The 18,513-nt window shown below is 51.5% G+C and overlaps 1 protein-coding gene across 5 annotated transcripts in view; it reads left to right on the forward strand.

The window, feature by feature from the left end:
* LOC101075314 (multiple epidermal growth factor-like domains protein 11) overlaps window positions 1–18,513 on the forward strand; it is a 49,674-nt gene that overhangs the window by 14,466 nt on the left and 16,695 nt on the right. For all 5 annotated transcript variants that reach the window (XM_029846522.1, XM_029846521.1, XM_029846523.1 and 2 more), the window contains exons 3-6: window positions 753–874; window positions 2,698–2,799; window positions 3,409–3,509; window positions 8,134–8,226. In XM_029846522.1, coding sequence (XP_029702382.1) covers window positions 753–874; window positions 2,698–2,799; window positions 3,409–3,509; window positions 8,134–8,226 — 418 coding nt within the window. The remainder of the gene's footprint in view (window positions 1–752; window positions 875–2,697; window positions 2,800–3,408; window positions 3,510–8,133; window positions 8,227–18,513) is intronic.

Below are 18,513 nucleotides of genomic sequence, written 5' to 3' on the forward strand. Positions count from 1 at the left end.
TCTTCACCATTAATGCACAACTGCTCCTCCGTGGTCTCAGCGGAGGACATCTGCTGAGATCTTCCTCCACCGTGGTCGTCTGCCGCTGGTGGCCGCCGCTCCGCCGCTTCGCCGTGGACGTTTCCACCTGCTGACGTTCAAACCTGACAGATGAAAATTTCTCTTTGAAGAAATGAAAAACACCATCAGATGCTCAGATGCTCCTCCAGCCGCTACCGCTAACCTTTGGGTAAAGCAACGCGTTATTTCTGTGTGTGTGTGTGTGTGTGTGTGTGTGTGTGTGTGTGTGTGTGTGTGATAAATAAAGGGGGTCCGTTTTTGCTTCTCTGGATCTTCCTCCCTCCCTCCCTAATCCTGCAGCTCTGGACGGGGCCGAGGTTGACGGTGCAAATCTACAGCGTGTCGGTCTCTGCAAACAGGTTACAGCTGTAGGGTTGAACTCGTGTTTACCTCTGCGTCTCCCCCCCCCCCCCCCCACCGCCTGGGTTGATCCCAGCCAGAATTCCCCCTGCCGCTCACACACCCGTGACAACGAGGGGGACTAGCGTCAATTACTGATCTGTCCAGTGAATTTGACAATATATGAGTAACATTTTAAGGTTTTTATGCTGAAACGAGCTCTGTGGAGATAAGAACCTGCAGGATTTCAGTCCAGACAAACCCACCAGGCGGAATCTGGGTGACGGGGGTCCCGATAGGGGGACAGCCACCGTCTTTTACCATCTGAATTGTGCTGTTTCTGTCCCCTGTAGGACGGAGGGAAGAGGACAATGATGTCCAGCGGGCCCTTGCTGTGGCTCCTCATCTTTGGCTTCATCTCATTGGTGGCGCCCCTCAACCCGGACGACCCCAACGTGTGCAGCCACTGGGAGAGGTCAGTCCCGTCCCCGTCCCCGTCCCCGTCCCCGTCCCCGTCCCCGTCCCCGTCCCCGTCCCCGTCTTGGATCATTGCGGGTGAAATAGCAACAGTCTGCTGGCTGCTGCAGTGAACTAATGGACTCTTCTGCTGCAAATCAAGGCTGAGGGTTTGCCAATACTCAGAGGGGGCGGGGCTACACGGCGAGGACATGACTCAGACCGATGCTAATGTGAGCGCCTGAGTGGTCGCAGCACTCAGAGAGTAAAAGCTCAGGTTGATCTCTGCAGAGACGCTCTGATCAATCACCGGGGAGAAGGGAGGCCAGCTCTGACTGTGATGAGGAGGAGGAGGAGGAGTGGGGGGGGAAGGAGGGGGGGGGAGGAGGGAGAGGAGGAGGAAGAGGAGGTGGAGGAGGAAGAGGAGGAGGGGGGGGAGGGGGAGGAGGTGGAGGAGGAGGGAGAGGAGGGAGAGGAGGAGGAGAAGAAGGTGGAGGAGGAAGAGGAGGGAGAGGAGGGGGGAGGAAGAGGAGGGGGAGGAGGAGGAAGAGGAAGAGGAGGAGGGGGAGGAGGAAGAGGAGAAGGAGGTGGAGGAGGAAGAGGAAGAGGAGGAGGGGGGGGAGGGGGAGGAGGTGGAGGAAGAGGAAGAGGAAGAGGAGGAGAGGAGGAGAAGGAGGAGGAGGAGGTGGGAGGGGGAGGAAGAGGAGGGAGAGGAGGAGGAAGAGGAGGAGGGGGAGGAGGAAGAGGAGAAGGAGGTGGAGGAGGAAGAGGAAGAGGAGGAGGGGGGAGGGAGAGGAGGAGAAGGAGGAGGAGGAGGGGGAAGAGGAGAAGGAGGTGGAGGAGGAAGAGGAGGAGGGGGTGGAAGAGAGGGGGAGGAGGGGGGGAGGTGGAGGAGGAGGAAGAGGAGGGAGAGGAGGAGAAGGAGGAGGAGGAGGTGGGAGGGGGAGGAAGAGGAGGGAGAGGAGGAGGAAGAGGAGGAGGGGGGAGGAGGAAGAGGAGAAGGAGGTGGAGGAGGAAGAGGAAGAGGAGGAGGGGGTGGAAGAGAGGGGGAGGAGGGGGGGAGGTGGAGGAGGAGGAAGAGGAGGGAGAGGAGGAGAAGGAGGAGGAGGAAGAGGAGGAGGGGGTGGAAGACAAGAAGGAGGTGGAGGAGGAAGAGGAGGGGGAGGAGGTGGAGGAGGAAGAGGAGGAGAAGGAGGAGGAGGAGGAGGGGGGGAGGAGGAAGAGGAGGGGGGGTGAGGAAGAGGAGGAGGGCGTGGAAGAGGAGAAGGAGATGGAGGAGGAGGAAGAGGAGGAGGGGTGGAGGGGAGGTGGAGGAGGGGGGATGAGGAAGAGGGGGAGGAAGAGGAGAAGGAGGTGGAGGAGGAGGAAGAGGAGGAAGAGGAGGAGGAGGAGGGGGACAAGGTGGAGGAGGAGAAGGAGGAGGAGGGGGTGGAGGAGAAGGAGGAGGAAGAGGAAGAGGAGGAAGAGGAGGAGGGGAGGAAGAGGAGAAGGAGGTGGTGGAGGAAGAGGAGGGGGGTGGAGGAGAAGGAGGGGGAAGAGGAGCAGCTTCACTCCTCACCAAACCAGCTCCCGTTTCAGGTGGACGGCGTCTCGTGTTACTGTTTGTTGTCACCGAGCACTTTTGTCCTGTTCTGTCTGCACATCCTGTCGTAACCGTAGTAACGGCCGGTCTAACCACCTGCGGTGCTGTTCTGATGCCCTGTCGCTGCAACTGTTCACCAAACTCTCCCCGTTACAATTTGACACTCTTTATTATTGTTTGTGATTCGTTATCAATAAACCGACGGCTGTTTCTGGAAGGTGCGGGTTTCTCTCTGAAATAATCTGCTGTGTTTTCCGCAGCTATGCCGTCACCGTTCAGGAGTCGTACGCTCACCCGTTCGACCAGGTTTACTACACCCGCTGCACCGACATCCTCAACTGGTTCAAATGCACCAGACACAGGTGGGTTCTTGAAACCTTTCCACTGACAGGTTGGTTGCCAGTCGTGCGCCGCGGCTAACGCTAACGCTAGTGGCGTCCAGCCTCGGTTCTGCTGAGGAACTGTAGGACACGACAGGCGGAGAGTCCTTCACCCGGGTCATCTGACCCATGTTCGCGGGCCCTCCCGGGCCGTTAGCCGCCGCGCCTCGGGTGCAGCATCAGGAGACTCCACCTTCTCCTAGTTGCTCAGAGGCCGTCCGTCACCATGGCGAGCTCCCCAACTCGCCCGATGTGGTCATTTTGATGAGCAACTGTCGTCGTTTCAGCTTTAATGGACCGCATTAAGCTTTATAGGCGCCGGTTTAGCTCCTCCAGCTAAGAGCTGAGTCATTGATCTTAACGTCGGAACGTCCGACAACATTAGCGTCCTTGGATGGACGGACGCCGTAAATGTTAAACTCTGCTCCTCTTCGTCGTCGAGCGACAGAGAAGAGGGCGTGGAGCGCGGCGGCCTGGAGAGTTTTATCCGCTCCGCCGGAAACGTTGTCGCAACCTCAAACGTGATCGATAAATCCTCCCAAAAGGGAGGGAAAAAGAACGGATTTTGATTCTGTCTCCCCGTGTTTGCAGGATCAGCTACAAGACGGCGTACAGGAGAGGCGTGAGGACCATGTACCGGCGGCGCTCTCAGTGCTGCCCCGGCTTCTATGAAAGCGGAAACCTCTGCGTTCGTGAGTTGTCCTCGTTCGTTTGTTTCAACGAAAAAAATAAAAGAGCTTCTCTCAGATGAAGCGACAACCTCGGGCCGATGAATCACCATCGTCGCCGTGTTTTTCTGTCACCGACACTGTTATTTTCTCCTTCTTCCACTCGATGTCACAGTTAACGGCCTTGTTAAAGCGAGCCGATGGCGACGGCGGTCGTTATCTGGTCACTCAAACCTCCCAGTTATCGTTCGCTGCTGCTCCGACTGTCAAAGTCGGATCAATCGGCTCTCTTAAGTTTCACCACGCGGCGCTTTGAAATTAACAAAATGTGGGTTTTTGCCCCCTCAGATGTGTCCCGAACACAGAAACTGCCCGGAGGGTCGTTATCGGATCACTCAGACTTTGTGTTCAAAACTTTTCCAGCAGATATTTTGGGGACGTCCCACTGATCCTCTTAGAGACGGACTCAGATGGAACTTCTGATGGACGCGGGCGTTCAGTCGGACCGGGATCAAAACCATTCCATCGCAGGAATGTGGCGGCCTGGTCACGTGATTCACGCGCCGTCCCCGACAATCGCATTTATAGTCAGTTTATCAGGTATCAGCATACCGTTAATTAGCATTTGATGCTATAGTTAGCTGGGTTTTGTTGTTCTGGATCAAAACCACATTGTGATTCTGGCTTTAAGCTTGATTTTTTTTTTTTTTAAATTCTATAAATTAAAAATAGATCCTGTTTGGGGCTTATGTTTTAGGATTAATTGTGTGATTTTTTGAGAGGACTCCGGGGAAAAAATTGAGTTTTAATTATCTAAGCCGCCTTTTTAACGTGCTCCTTTGTGCCCCTCCTGTTGCGTTCTTGTTGAGCAGAAGCACCTTGAACGCCCACGTTTGTTGGCCCGCCGCGCTTGTTTTGGATCTCAGTGAGATCTGAGGACCTCTCATCCAATCAGATCACAGAAGCAGTTTTGTCAAACAGATAAAGAGTAATTAATGATGCCTTTTCTGAATAACGCCAGACTTTTGAGAAGCTGAGATCTCGCCTCAGGAGCCGAACATTCAGATCAAAATGTTGCGAAGCAACAGTCGAAGATTTACGGCGGTCCTTTCGTGTCCCAAACTTCGATATGAAACCGTCTGAGGGTCAGAAAACCAGTTTCTCTGCTGGGACTCGTTGATCAAGCACAAGAAATCAATTATCCGGCCGACATGGTAAATTCTATAGGGCAGCACTTCTTTTTCTTCTTGAAGAGGGGAAGTGAATAGGTCTGCCTGGGGGAGGGAGGGGGGGGGCAGAGGTGGGGGGAGATGCTTGTATTGTGTGTCTTTATTCAACATCTGCTCGTAAACAACTTTATTAGATTCTCCTGCGGGAGTGAGACAAATAACCTCGATTCGGTGTGTGTTTCTGTGTGTGTGTGTGTGTGTGTGTGTGTCTGTGCACACTTTAGCTTCATAGCTTCGAGCTAATTCTTCACTGTGTGGAGCCACTGGCTAATGCTAACATCTTCAGACAGCTCTTTTGTTCCGAGATGTACATGTTTTGAGCTAATTGAAAGATTTCCCTCCCCAACAGAAAGACGGATGTAGGTGTGCGCGCGTGTGTGTGTGTGCCCCCGTGTTTAAAAGGCGGGTTACCTTCTTGTTTAGATTAAAATAATTTAAGCACATTTAAAAATAACACTTTCCCTCCTGTTAAATGTGAAAATGTCGCTCATCATCAGGGAAAACTAAACACAGCTGAATATACTGTAGTTTATATAGTAATTTTAAACATAATCGTATAATGATTGTCTCAATATATTCTTGACCGAAACAGCAAGAACAAAACAACCAACTTTGGGATTTCACCGAATCTCTGCTAAGATTAGCTTGCTTGAATCTTTTACCGTATTGATGCTAATGCTCTTGAGGCTAAAGGTTGTTCATCTTGTTCGTTCCCTCTACGTCTCTGTTATAATCCCGTCAGCCCAGGATGAGCTGAGCGTGGACTCAGATGCAGACGTCAGGTTCTGGTGTTCAGGGTCACTTCGGGGGGTCCAGGCTGGAACTCATCACTTAATATAATATCTGCTCTGTCTTCCTTCGCCTTTGTCATCCCTCCGGTCACTAATTCCGCTACATCCACCTGATGAAACACTCGTTTAAATATTAATCTGCTATCCTCCAGGTAAGATCTTTTTAAGGCTCCCGACTGAACCTCATTTCACCACTTTTATTGTCCGCTGTCACACGATGGTGAATAGCGGTGATACTGGGAATCCTGACAGTTTATGACAGATTCCCTAAAAAAATAGCTAAAGTTCCAGTTTAAAATGTCCTGGTTGATCAGGCACAAAGCTGCTGTTCATCTTACTGCCATCTTCATTTCCGCCACCTAGTAGCCGTGTGCATAGTGACGGTCGGGCTGATACCAGGAGGCCTGTGAAGCTAAAACCATGAAGGAACTGTTGCTGCCAGTGCAGAAAGTCCAGATTCCAGGTTTGGAGCCTGCGGACAGAGAGAAGTTCCGAACTCCGCGTCGGAGATGTTCCTCTGCGTCCTGTCAGACGGTCAGAGCAGTTGGAATAATAAGCAGGAATGATTTATTTAGCCGAACCGGTTGGAGGACGCGTTTTCTTTCCTCAACAATTATTCACACCATTTCACAAATAATGCATCAACCATCTGGTTAAGAAGCGGCTTCCTAACGCATCCAAAACGTCCCGCGTTGAGTGGAGTTGAAGTTCTCCACATTAATAACCGCCGTTATCGCGACGGGTTCAATTAAACATTTAAATCGTCGGACCTGAACCCCGACGATGCTAAATTATTGCTGTAATAATTGCTTGATGTTGGGTTTTTAGTTCAGATCAAAGTGAAATATCACTTCCTGTGAGGAGAGCTCCGGTATCGCTGGGAGAAACATCTCCCGCGCTCTAAATCTTCGCTCGCCGTTCGCTGCCAAGCCGGCGGATTCCTGCGTCACGCGCCACAAAAAGCTGTAAAATGTTAACACACTATAAATTTACGCAGTATGGCCCCTCTGTGGCTACGCCGGGCCATAAAAGCTCCTTAGCCGGGGCCGGGCTAGCTCCTGGACGCGCTCCACCTCCAACCTCAGCACTTTGCGGATTAAACGCGACACGCTGCTAGCTTGGCTCCCTCGGGCGCCTGACGCGGGATTACGGCGAGCTGGTGCCGCACGTCCCGCTGGAAGCGGAAGAAGTCCTCATTAATGTGGCGTCCCTTTGTTCTCGCACGCTGGCTGATGCGGGCGGAGGCGTCGGGCGGGTTCTGTGACGGCGGGGCGGCGAGGTCCCCGAGCCGTGGGCCCGTCCCCCGCCAGCGCTCTGCTGCAGCGCCGCGTCGGCACCGCAGTGATCTCGCCGCGGGGCAGGAAGCTCAGGCTCCTCTTCTGAGGGGTCCACCGAGCAGGAATAAGGACGAGTCAAAGATGGAGTCCTCAGAGAGGACACGTCCTCCCCTGAGAGCCGAAGCCTCTCGGTGATGTAATCACCAGGACGTGTGGCGTCTGCCACCACTGTCCCACAATAGCTGGACGTGGACATCAGACAGGAACCAACACAGGAAGCAGCCTCAGACTGGAGCTCTGGCACTGGACTTCCTGCTGCCCCCCCCCCCGTGTGTCCGCCCTCCTCCCCTGAGTCTCGATTAACCTCGCCTGTGTCGCCTGTGTCGCCTGTGTCGCCTGTGTCGCCTGTGTCGCCTGTGTCGCCTGTGTCGCCTGTGTCGCCTGTGTCGCCTGTGTCGCCTGTGTCTCAGTCCTCCTGTCCGATTGATGTCTTCGTTGTCTTCGACGTCTCTCTTCTGTACAGGTTTTGTCTCACCCGTTCCTGTTCTTGATGTTTTGGATAAACATCTCGTTTTGTTGACTTGTGATCTGCTTTTTCTGCCCCTTTGACCTGGTATTCCGAGGAACAGCGCCGGTAGCTGTACGCCTGCGTCTGACTGTCTCATGATCACCGCTGTCCACAATGTCAGCAGTGTTGGTCTGTCAGGAGCACGAAGCCCCGAGGGGACGGGCAGCCGCAGATCTTCTCTCCTGTCTGACGTCTTTTGTCTTCTGCCGTTCGCTCGTCGCTCTGCACGTCGCCTGTGTCTTAATTGATTCGAGCGGCAGAACGCTTCTGTGTTTCCGCTCCGGAACGCTGAACTCATTCCCGTAGTTCCCGCCTGAACTCCGCTTCGCTCCATATCCACAAAGTTCTGGCTTTGTTGTCGAGGTTTGGCTGCAAATGAGCGCCGCGCGTCTCATAATTGGCTCGGCGTCCTTCCTGCTGATTGGTGCTTTTATAGGAACGGGACAAGTCAGTTCACCTGCGTCTTTTTTCATAGAATTTAACAGGTTTAAAAAGAAAGAATATATCTAGTTAACAGGAAACATGTGTGGCAGCGTTTCATCACAAATGTCTTTAATGCTAAACCAAGCTAACATTGGCGATTCAGTCCGCTTTTTCTGGACTCTAAAACAACAAAACAACCATAAAATACAGAATGTTTCAGGGGGGATTTAATCCTCTTTTTATGCTCAGGTTTGTTTCCACACATACAGAAACTCCCCAGGTTAACTGAAGGTCAACTGAAGGTTAAATGAAACAAAACGATCCTGAAATCTGAAAGAAAATGTCTCTCCTCTTCCTCAGCTCTCTGCACTGAAGAGTGTGTCCACGGACGGTGCGTTTCGCCCGAGACCTGCCAGTGTGAACCGGGTTGGGGGGCGCTGGACTGCTCCAGCGGTGAGTACGGACTCGCCTTCAGCATCTTCGCCGACGTCGGTTTTGTTCATTCACGGCTCTCTGTCAGTGCTCATCTCGACCCTCGGGGGAGGGGTGGGGGTGGGGGGGGGGGGGGGGGGCGAGCGGAGCTCTGCTCGCTCTGATCTGTGGACGACAGCTGCAGGGATGGAGAAAAAAATGATCCATCGCGGCTCTCGAGCTGTTTTCAACCATCTGTCTGCAGGAAGAGGAAAAAGAACAAACTTGAAATAACCCCGTGTGTTGTCGTTGAACTGGTGTTTCCGGTGAATTCTCCGTCCCAGTCACCAGGAAACAGCCGCGGCTGAGGGAAGCAGGCTGGGGGGACGCCAGAACGAGGGATGAGCGAGCAGCTGTGATGCCTGACGATGCCTTCAGGTGCCGGCAGCATGTTTGAACGTTCCTGCCTTGTCTAATATCTGACGCCTGAGACGTGTTGTCTCATGTAGATTAAAGCTTTAAGAGCTGAAACTGGACGTCAGGTCAGCAGGGGATGAAGTTCTAGAGCCGAGGAGGGACAGAACTGGCCGTGGTCCTCCCAGCTGTCCTCAGCCACAGCTAACCAGATTGACAAGGTTAAGGTTCTTCCTCACCTTCATCTCCAAACTCCACCTGAGCTCAACAACTTTGTTGCTTTGCCAGCGAAGGTGTGACGAGCACAAGGACGAAACCAAAGAGACGGAGCCCTCAAGAGTAGTGTGGATGGAGAGGAAAGTGGGAGATAAGTAGGAAATGACGAAGCTAATTAGCATGTAAAGATGGTGATGAAGATGGAGCGATGAAGGCAGAGAGCGACGCAGAGAGGCGGCGTTGAGATTCTTAACGGAATTAAAGAGAGCGAAGGTGCTACATCGACACTTTAGGATGAAAATCATTGTGATAAACGCTGTTTTTAGGGTTTTTTTTTCGATTTCCGCAGCTTCAGACGAGCTGATTAATGAAGTTTAAGTCAGTCGGGTGAACTGTTGAACTGCTGCGTTGCTCTGGCCTCCACAATTTAGCAGATAAAATGTGTTTTAGTTGCCACAAAGTTGTGGATTTTGCGTTTAATAAGAGATATTTAATGATTACACCTCTGATTCTCCTCTCTGCTGCTGCCTTCCTTCTGTTTCTGTCACGAGTGATGAATCCAACACAGGTCTCCATTTGTTGCCACGGAAACCACAGATGCTCTGGCGAGTTGGGTGAACCAGCCTTTTTGTGAGGATAAAGGAAACTTTTATCATTTTTTATTATTCATGTCCTCCGATGGCTGAATTTAACCGCAGAAAATAGATTTCACTGGAACACCGATGCTCTTAAAACCTTCCCAAAACAGAGTAATTACAATTTATTATTAATTTATCTGAAAGTTCTGCTCTGATGCATCAGACCCCTGTGCTGAAGCAGCAGCAGCAGCAGCAGCAGCAGCAGCTGCTGGGCTGCAGCTCCACATCTGCTGGGCTGCAGCTCCACATCTGCTGGGCTGCAGCTGCCTCTGCGTCCTCTCAGCACATCAGTCGGCCACATTGAGCGCTGCGAGATAACGTTAGACTCATTTAATGAAAAAGCAGCAGATGAGAGGTGGCCCAGGCGGAACCAGACCAGAGGCCAGTGCAACATCTCCATGGAATTCCCATGAGGAACAGCTGTCCAGATGTTGCATGCAGGGACTCTTCTCTCCCTGCGGTTCAGTTTAAAGCTAGAATATTAGCCATTTTATGGCGAGACTTGATTTCAGTGGCTACCTTCACGCCGCTCCCGTGTGGGGGGAGCTGTTGAAGCCCCGCCCCCCTTCTTCTCCACATCTGCTTTACCTCCTGTGTTGGCGTGAAAGAACTTCTCACCCTTGTGGGTCGTATTGGGGGCAGATGCTGGAAGTGGCGTGACGCGGTCCTCCCCCTCCTACAGCGAGACAGAAGGTCACTCCTTCATGGGGAGAGACGAGCAGGAACAAAGTGGAGGTCGCTCAAAGGTAATTCGCTGGTGGAAACCAGGAATTGAGCCGCGAGTAGGAGCAGATAGGCCGACGTGAGAGAGAAGAAAGCAGAGCCTGTGAACTGTGTTCGCCGTGGCCTTTCCTGCAGATTACTTCTGTTGTAATTAAACGTCCCCGCCAGAACCTCCCCAGATTTAATTCGGCGTTATCACACAAAGTCAGAGTTCAAACTCTCTAAAAGACACAAAGACGCTCAGTTGGTAATAGTTCTTTTTGTGTTATTACAGAAAAACAGAAAGTTCGGCCTCTCTTTGGTCTTTAATCACAGACAGCTGTAACATATGGATGAAAGAGGGACGTTGTGTGTGAAGATTCACTGGTGAAGTGCGAGCGTGCATGTGTGGTCGCACGTATAGTAAAAACCCTAGTAGCTATAACAGGTTTTCCCTCTTATTTCAGTCAAAAGTCCAGTTTTCTTGGAATATTTCAGAGCTGTTGGTTCCAAGAAAGTGATATTCTTGGCCCTCCTGTCTTACCTGGCGGTCGCGCGCTCGCGGGCTCACTGGGTTCATGTGGTGCCAAGGAGCTGGACCGAGCTCAGCAGATGTTACGTGATGCTAATTCTGCTGAGGCGCTGTAAATACAGCTCATTATTTTCTCCAGAAGATATGAACATGCTAGATTAGAGAGCTGGGAACGGGCGCGGTCATCCATTCTCAATCCCACAATCCACTGCAGCTACAGGCTGCGAGGTTAATGAGATGTCACGGGGAACCTTTTCACCCCCCCCACCCAGACGCTACGAGCACATGAAAAATTCAGCCGTGCCTGAATAACAAGACCTGCTCCTGAGAGGTTCTTTTAGCCCAAAAAACCCTTGTTTCACTCACGCTGAAACAGGTTTTTGAGTTTGGAGTTGCGCTAACTAGCTGTCAAAACACGACGTCACTCTGTTATTAGTGGCACAAGAGTGCTTCGGAATAATTTGCTCGGAACTTTTCAGTTCTGACGTGGGTTTTTTGTTCCTAACCGCGTTCCGCCTGACTCCGCTCGGCTCCAGGCTCCCACCGCTCGTCATTAGCATCCACTTCTGTCGGCAGCTTATACCTGTTGCCTCGTGTCATAGTGGGGGGGGGGGGGTGAGTGCAGGGTCAGCAGCCATTAGTCAGCCTGTCCTCGGAGTGTTGTCTACCTCTCACCCCCCCCCCCCCCTCTCAATTCAGCAGAAGACTGGCACTTTACGACGGCACGTATCCGTCATTACCCGTCAGGCTTAGTTCAGCACACCATTGCGTTTCCATGGAGAGTCAAAGCTGACGCACTGGGGGCTTTAAGGGCAGTCTGGCGATGAAGGGAACGCAGCGTTTCTGTGGGAGAAGCGCGCTGGCATCGACATACGTGTGCTGTGTTAGCTCGTCGCTGCTAACGCTCCGACGGTCATGCTAGCAGAATATTAGCAGTTCGCTGATTTGTAACCTCAAAACTAAACTAAGAATCATTTGATCAGGCTGAAATGAGACCGAGAAGAAGTTTGCGGTTGGATGTTGTGCGACGTGTCCAATCACACACGCGCTCTCTGACTGACAAGTGCGTGTTGCCCTTCTGCCAGCTCCAATTAGCAGCCTATCAGCATGCCCTCTGTGTTTGGTCGAAATTAATTTACAGCAAACTTTTAATCAAATTCCACCGCGGCTCCTGAGGGCTGATTGGCTGCAGCGCTCTCCCGCTACGTCGGTGTCCAGCTGTGGTCATGGGTGAAGCTGCAAGAGGCCTTTTTCCATCTGCAGACAGAGAAAAATGATTCCTTCAGCGTTCCTGAAGTTCGTTTAATTACAGAGAGCAACAGGTTCCAGAGCCACGCTCCTACTGAAAAGCCGAATCTTGAAATGTCAGCGAGCTTTTTCTCTACTGAGTAATATTTTAGACATTTAGCGCTGCCAGGAAAGTCAAACGCTCTGTCTGTTGATGGAATATGTAACTTCAGCGCGAGCTTGGTGATGCAAACAGCTTCTTGGAGCTCCCCTCCGATCTCTTCTTTTTGTCTGGGGCTCCGTCTCAGGTGCGACTGACGCGACGCGCGTCGCATAAAAAGCAAATGCCGATTCCTCCGTGTCAGCAAGTCTCCGTCCAGCTGCTGTTCCCGGCTCCTGAACGTCCTGCAGGAGCTTTTGGAGGAACCTGCCGGTCTGAATATGCAGAAAACTCAGTTTGGAGGGAGTCACCTGAGTTGGACTCCATGTTCCAAACATCCTGTGTTTATTAACTAACCTGTAAGAACTTCCTGTTAATATTGACCGCTGGAGTCTAATTTCAGCTCCTTTTTTACTTATTTGATTTGTGAATTGAAGAAAATATTGTTTATTCACCTTGGATGATGTTTGTGAGGGTCTCTGGACCCTTTATTCTGATGTTAATTAGAATCTGGAGCTTTGTGCTAATGTCCAATAACCTTGTTGCCATGGCATCAAAAGCCTGAACTAACGCTATGGGTTCAAATTCAGGCGACTGTATTAAAAAAACACAATTTTGTGCGTCTCTAAACTCACTTCTGTTAGTTAGCGCTCCCACCAGGACAGGAAGTTGCTCACCGAGGTGCCAGATTGTGTCGCTAAAGCTAATTATTGATGGCGTAGCGACACAGAGGAACAGCTGATGTCCTCCACGATCACGCTGCTCAGAACGTTCCAGCAGCAGCATCTTTGTCCTCTCCGCCACTCTGGATCATAAATCCGGAGGTCATCTCGCCATCTCGACACGGAGGCGAGAGTCTGTCGCCAGCAGATCTTTGAAAGGAGGAGGCCACAGAGGTGGAGCTCAGACAGCAGCTGGAGCTCCTCCGCTGGGTTCTCCTGTAATCCTCACCGATAATCTGACACTTCCTGTCCAATTACTGCCTCTGGCGGCTTTTAACGGAGCACCGACTGACAAAAATGACATCATTTCCCTTTTTTTCAGCCTCACGGACAGATCAGCCTTTTTCTGGAGTGAGAGGTGATAACATGACTGGACTGTAACGGATTAATGGCTGAAATAACTACTGTCCCGCTTTTAATCGGCCTTTTTTGTCCAGTTCTCCTCCAGCTGCTCCATTAGCAGATTTGGAGAGTCCAGATGCCATCAGTAAACTCATTTAAGCTCTTTTTTCCCTATCAAATCCGGAGCGCCTTTCCCTGGGTGCCATCAATCTTGCGTGTCGCGGAGAGAGAGGGAAATGGACTAGCGCGTCACCTCGGAAACCTTTTGATTACCCATTTTCCTCCTAATGCCACGTGAGCCCACACCGGCCCAGCCTCATGACAGACAACCCATTAAGGAATATAACGACTTTCCCGTTTCCAGGCTGTTTGCCGACCTGCCCTCCATCTCTCTCTCGCTCGCTCCCTCTGATTAATTTCCAAACTAACTTGTTTATGGTCCACCTCCTCCTCTCAGCTGCAGTGACCAGCAGAATGGCTTCTCCTCCCCCTCCTCCCCCTCCCCCCCCCCCCCCCCCCCCCCCTCCTCCTCCTCCTCGGACTTCACTTTGACTTTGAGAATGGTCTGGAATTATTCATCAGTCTCCTCCTTCCGCTTTACATTTGCTCGGAGGAAATCGGCACATCTGCGGCGCTCTTTATTTCCACTCGCCGCCGCCCGTTTTGCACTTCAAGCGGTCTCGACCTTCCTCATGGACGCCGATGTGGAGACGAGAGGGACGTGGGAGGCGTGACCTCCACGTTAGACTGAGGGCCGCTGTCCGTTCCCAGATGATTCCATGAAGCATCTTCAGGATAATACGGACTCTCTGAGGCCACTCTGGAGTTCAGACCGTGCTCGATGGACGAAACGGGACAATATGTCCTCTATGACATCAAAGGAAAGGAAAAGATTATTATTCCACTGTATAGACATCAAAGCTTCACATTGTGACTCCAAGTTCATTCAAACCTTTAACGAACGTTAAATGTATTTTTAACATTAGTTGCTTCCATAGAGGCTTTTACGGACGACATCACTGATGTTAGCGTGATGACGATGTGGGTGGACCCGCTAAATGCCCCCCCCCCCCCCCCAGCCTGTCGCGGACCGCTCAACATCCTCCATGTCAGCGGGTTGGTGGGAGGACGGCAGCGAGCCAACAACCATTAGACCACAACTCAAATCCAGGTCCCCAGTTTGCGTTAAAGGAGATCATTAAAATGTCGTTATGGTGCGAAAAAACAAGTCCCACAAAGGGGGAAATCCAGCCGACCAGTAACGGAGACATCGTTCCGCAGCAGAAATCGCAGGCAAACACTTCCTGCCACAGATATTTAGCAGGATCGGGAAGACGGAGGACGCAGCGGCCGTAATGACGCTGACGCCGCCGAGCCAGAGGTCTTGGCAGCGTCATTAGTATTGTTTGTTAGTATTGTTTGTTAGTATTGTTTGTGCAGCTGGAGGAGCCGAAGGGATGCAGCGACGCGAGGTCTCGGTTCCGGGAGTGAAGTGTGTCACCGGTGCTGCGGTGCAACGCTGCCACTAATTACTGTTATTAATTGAAAATTGGAAATCAATGGGTGCGAATTAAAGAGGAGTGTGTGTATGTGGGTCAGCTGACTCCTGACACGCACGGCCCGACGCTGACATCACCGCTGGCTCGCTGACACATTCCCGCCAACGTTCCCAGGATAGGGGCGTGGATTTGTGACCCAGGTCAGGTTTTTTTAAGGCCGCCACATCAGACCGGGACCCCTTCCGTGGACGCTGGCGTCACCGTCTGTGGACTCTGGTCCGAGTCAACCGAGCATTCAGACGGCCAATCGGGTTCCAGCGTGGCGAGTATTAAACACACAATCAGAAAGACGGCGTTGGCAGGTGATGACTGGCGGCTCATTTTCCCATCATCCCTCGCTGCACCGCAGCGATGTGAGGCGTAAAGCTGTGTGTTTTCATGGTGATCCCACACACACACGCACACACACACAAGGTCTGTAAATTAATAATCGGTGGGATGGAATTTGCAGTAAATGCGAAACGCCAACAATCACCAAAGATCGTTGAAGAAAAATTGAATGAGTGAAGTTACAGCTTGTGTGTGTGTGTGTGTGTGTGTGTGTGTGTGTGTGTGTGTGAGAGAGTGTGTACTGACTGGCTCTTGTCCAGGAGACACTCTGCTCTCTCTTGGTTCTCTCTCTTGACTGAGATCTCCACGGCGACGCCCGCTGACGACCTCATGATCATTTATTCATCGCTGATCCAGTTAACGTCTCCCGCTTCCGTTCAGCAGCTTCGGGAACGCCGCTGTGGACGTGGTTTGGGTCGGATATTTGGTGATATTAGGTCAGATTGTCCCGGCCCGCAGCACCACGGGGACCCCCCCTAAAGGGGACGACTCTGGTCCTCAGTGTCCTCGTCTTCCTCGCAGCCACCAGGTCCTCCGAGGGGATTCCCACAACCTTCCCAAACGTTTTAACAATCCCCGGAGTCGGTTTTTGTCTTGTTTCCTCGGCTCAGAAGGTGGTGAAGGCTCACGATGGAAAGGCCGAGCCAGCAAGATTCGCCGGAACAAAAATAAAACATCCTCACAAAGGTCCCGTCGACATTTCTGGGCTTGCCGATACAAAACCAGCCCACTTGTGGCACAACGTGGCCCGGCCTGAGCGTGCACGTTACCGTTCCCTGCAGGGAGGGGCTGACATTGGCGGTAGAATCCCATTACAACCACTCACACACACACACATCTGTTTCCTATCTTTGTGAGGACTTAACGCTTGCCCAGCCACCAACTCGACCCTAAACCCGTTTCTGGCCCTCAAACAGCCCTGTGAGGACCAGCCAAGATGTCCTCACTCCCACAAATGTCCTCACTTCGATAGTAGAATGAGGATTTTGACAACCCAACATATAGCAAGTACAAAAACACACACAGCTCTTGTCTTCACAAACACGTTCACCTTTATACCTCCCAACACCACCACCTCTCCATCCCTCATTCTTAGCTGGACCACACAGACACACACACACACACACACACACTCCCTCGGTGATCAGCAAAGCAGAACGTAGACAAATGGTTGCAGTTTGTGCTCCATAGATCAACAGTTGTGCTGCTCTGGTTCTGCTCCGCTCAGCACTCTCCTCCATTATTGGCAGGGTCTCCCCCCCCCCCCCCCCCCCTTTCAAGTCGTCGATCACGCGCAGCCTCTTCGCCATGTTCCCAACGTGCCGCTTCCTCTTTTCACCTCTGAGTTTCTTCGATTAATAACTGATTCCCTTAATCAATATTTGAGTACAGCAGTGAAGTCGGTGCCTCTGATTCGCTGCCTGGTGTGAACAGACGTGTGTGAACACAGCTTTATTGATTGTTTGTCCTGATCAGGTCTGATCAGGAGGACGTTGGTCTTCAGGGTTCATGGAGGCGTAGCTGTGTCCCCGGCAGGGGCCGCTCGGCTCCTCCCATCGTGACTAATGAAGGCTTATTACAGTCGCATTAATGTTGTGGCGATGAAGTGTTACAGTTAGAGCCCTTCAGGTTGTTTCCTTTATGAACGTTTGTGACGGGAAACGGCACTTTGAAATGGGGGCAGCAGAAGGTTTAATGACGACATCCATCAGCCATTTGTGGAATACCTAGCCTCAGACACAATCACGTTAACATGCAGCAGCTAATCGCAGCGCTCAGGTTGAAACGTTTGGTGTCTGGGATGGAGGCTTCTCGCATTAACGTCTATGTGTGCCGTCATTACTACCAAAGTAATGGTCTTTGAATGGCCGTAGCACTAGCAAACACAATCACCCGCAATAACAGAAACGCCAGCTAGCGTAGCCTTCAGTGTTGCCATTAGGGTTTCCGTTCTTTTGTCTGAAAACGTTTTGCTTCTCATCCAAAAGCTTCTTTGAGTTTGGTTACAGCTGTCTCCCAACTAGCACAGTTAGCCAGCATTTGCGCTAACGTCTCACTGCTAGCTTACACGTACCACAGCTAGCTGATGGGAGAGCTATTCTGTTAGCTCATATCTACCATGTAGCAGGCTACTCTATGTTAGCTGTTTCAGTTTTGTGTCTGTAGCTACAGCCGGACTCCCCCTGGACAGAGACAGTGTCCTGAGACCGTGTCCACCTCTGCTTTAGTGTTGGACTGGTTGTGATGTAGCTGGTTGTAGGAGCTCCACAAGTGCCACCGCCTGACCTAAATCATTCCAGTTCTATCATCAGACTTTATGAAAGCTACTTAATCACCTTCTGCAGCAGTTCTGCTGCTCCCGCTCAGTTAGCGCTGACATGCAGTCGGTCGTTATTCTAGCGTGAAAGCTCAGCCATCGGAACCTTCTCGTTCTTCTGCGTAGGAGGTTTTATTTGATTCCCCCAATTAACAGCTCAATTTTTTTTTTTTTTTAATAAAAGGTTTCATCATTTGCATTTCAGTCTGCTCAGTTTCTGGACTCAATTGCTGCTTCAACATTTATTTCATTGTTTTATGGAAGGCGGTCCATCCCTTAATGAGCTGCTTCCATAAAGACGGAGGACGTTCCCAGGTTCTCCGTCCACTCTGGCGGGAACCAGATGGGAAACAGGTGAGCAAGTTCTGCGGCTTTGTCTGGAGGAAGAACGTGTGAGGAACGTTCCTCTAACGCAGCTCTTAAATTAGAGCAGAAAGTTCTGCTTAGAGCCAGCGAGCTCCTCTTGATCAAAGTCATTAGTCACTTGATTTGGACTCTTTGCTGTTGAATAATTGAGGCTGAGAGAGGAGAAAGGATTTGACTGTGCTGGCTGCTAGTTAAGAGAAATAAAGAGACCCCCCCTCTTTGTGAGGGGTGAGTAGGAGGAGAGACGTGGGGGGGCGGAAAAAAAAAAGAGTACATTAGAGCGAGACGGAGAGGAAGCTGATTTATCTCCCAGTTCTGTCGACCACAGGACTTATCAAACATTCAACACTTTAATATCTGTGAAATCACCACCCACATTTAGGCAAGAAAGTTCTGAAAGCCCCCCCCCACACACACACACACACACACACGCACACACGTGTCCTGAGGCTAACGTCCAGAAGTTCTGGGTTCTTCCCTTTATTCCAGCCTGATACACAGATCAGGGCGATAATAGAGCCTTTATCAACGTCGCCTCGCAGCAGCGGCGCTCCTGTTTGCTAACAACGCTCCTCTGGAACCTGATTTATTGTTCCGGGCTCGTTGCACTTTGTTCAGCAGAACTCTGGATGCAGCCGTCGACAGAATTAAAATGCTAAACGCTTTTCTGCAGCTCGGGCCGGGCCGCATCCATCACGAGCAGCCTGTTTGCGCTGGTTTCTTCTGTGTTGTTGTTTTGATAGTCTGGGACAAGCGTGGAGGGATGACGGTTCCTACTTTCCTGAGAGTCGGCTCATTTGTCAG

Source organism: Takifugu rubripes, chromosome 13, assembly GCF_901000725.2.
Source record: "Takifugu rubripes chromosome 13, fTakRub1.2, whole genome shotgun sequence".
In the NCBI taxonomy this organism is placed as follows: Eukaryota; Metazoa; Chordata; class Actinopteri; order Tetraodontiformes; family Tetraodontidae; genus Takifugu; species Takifugu rubripes.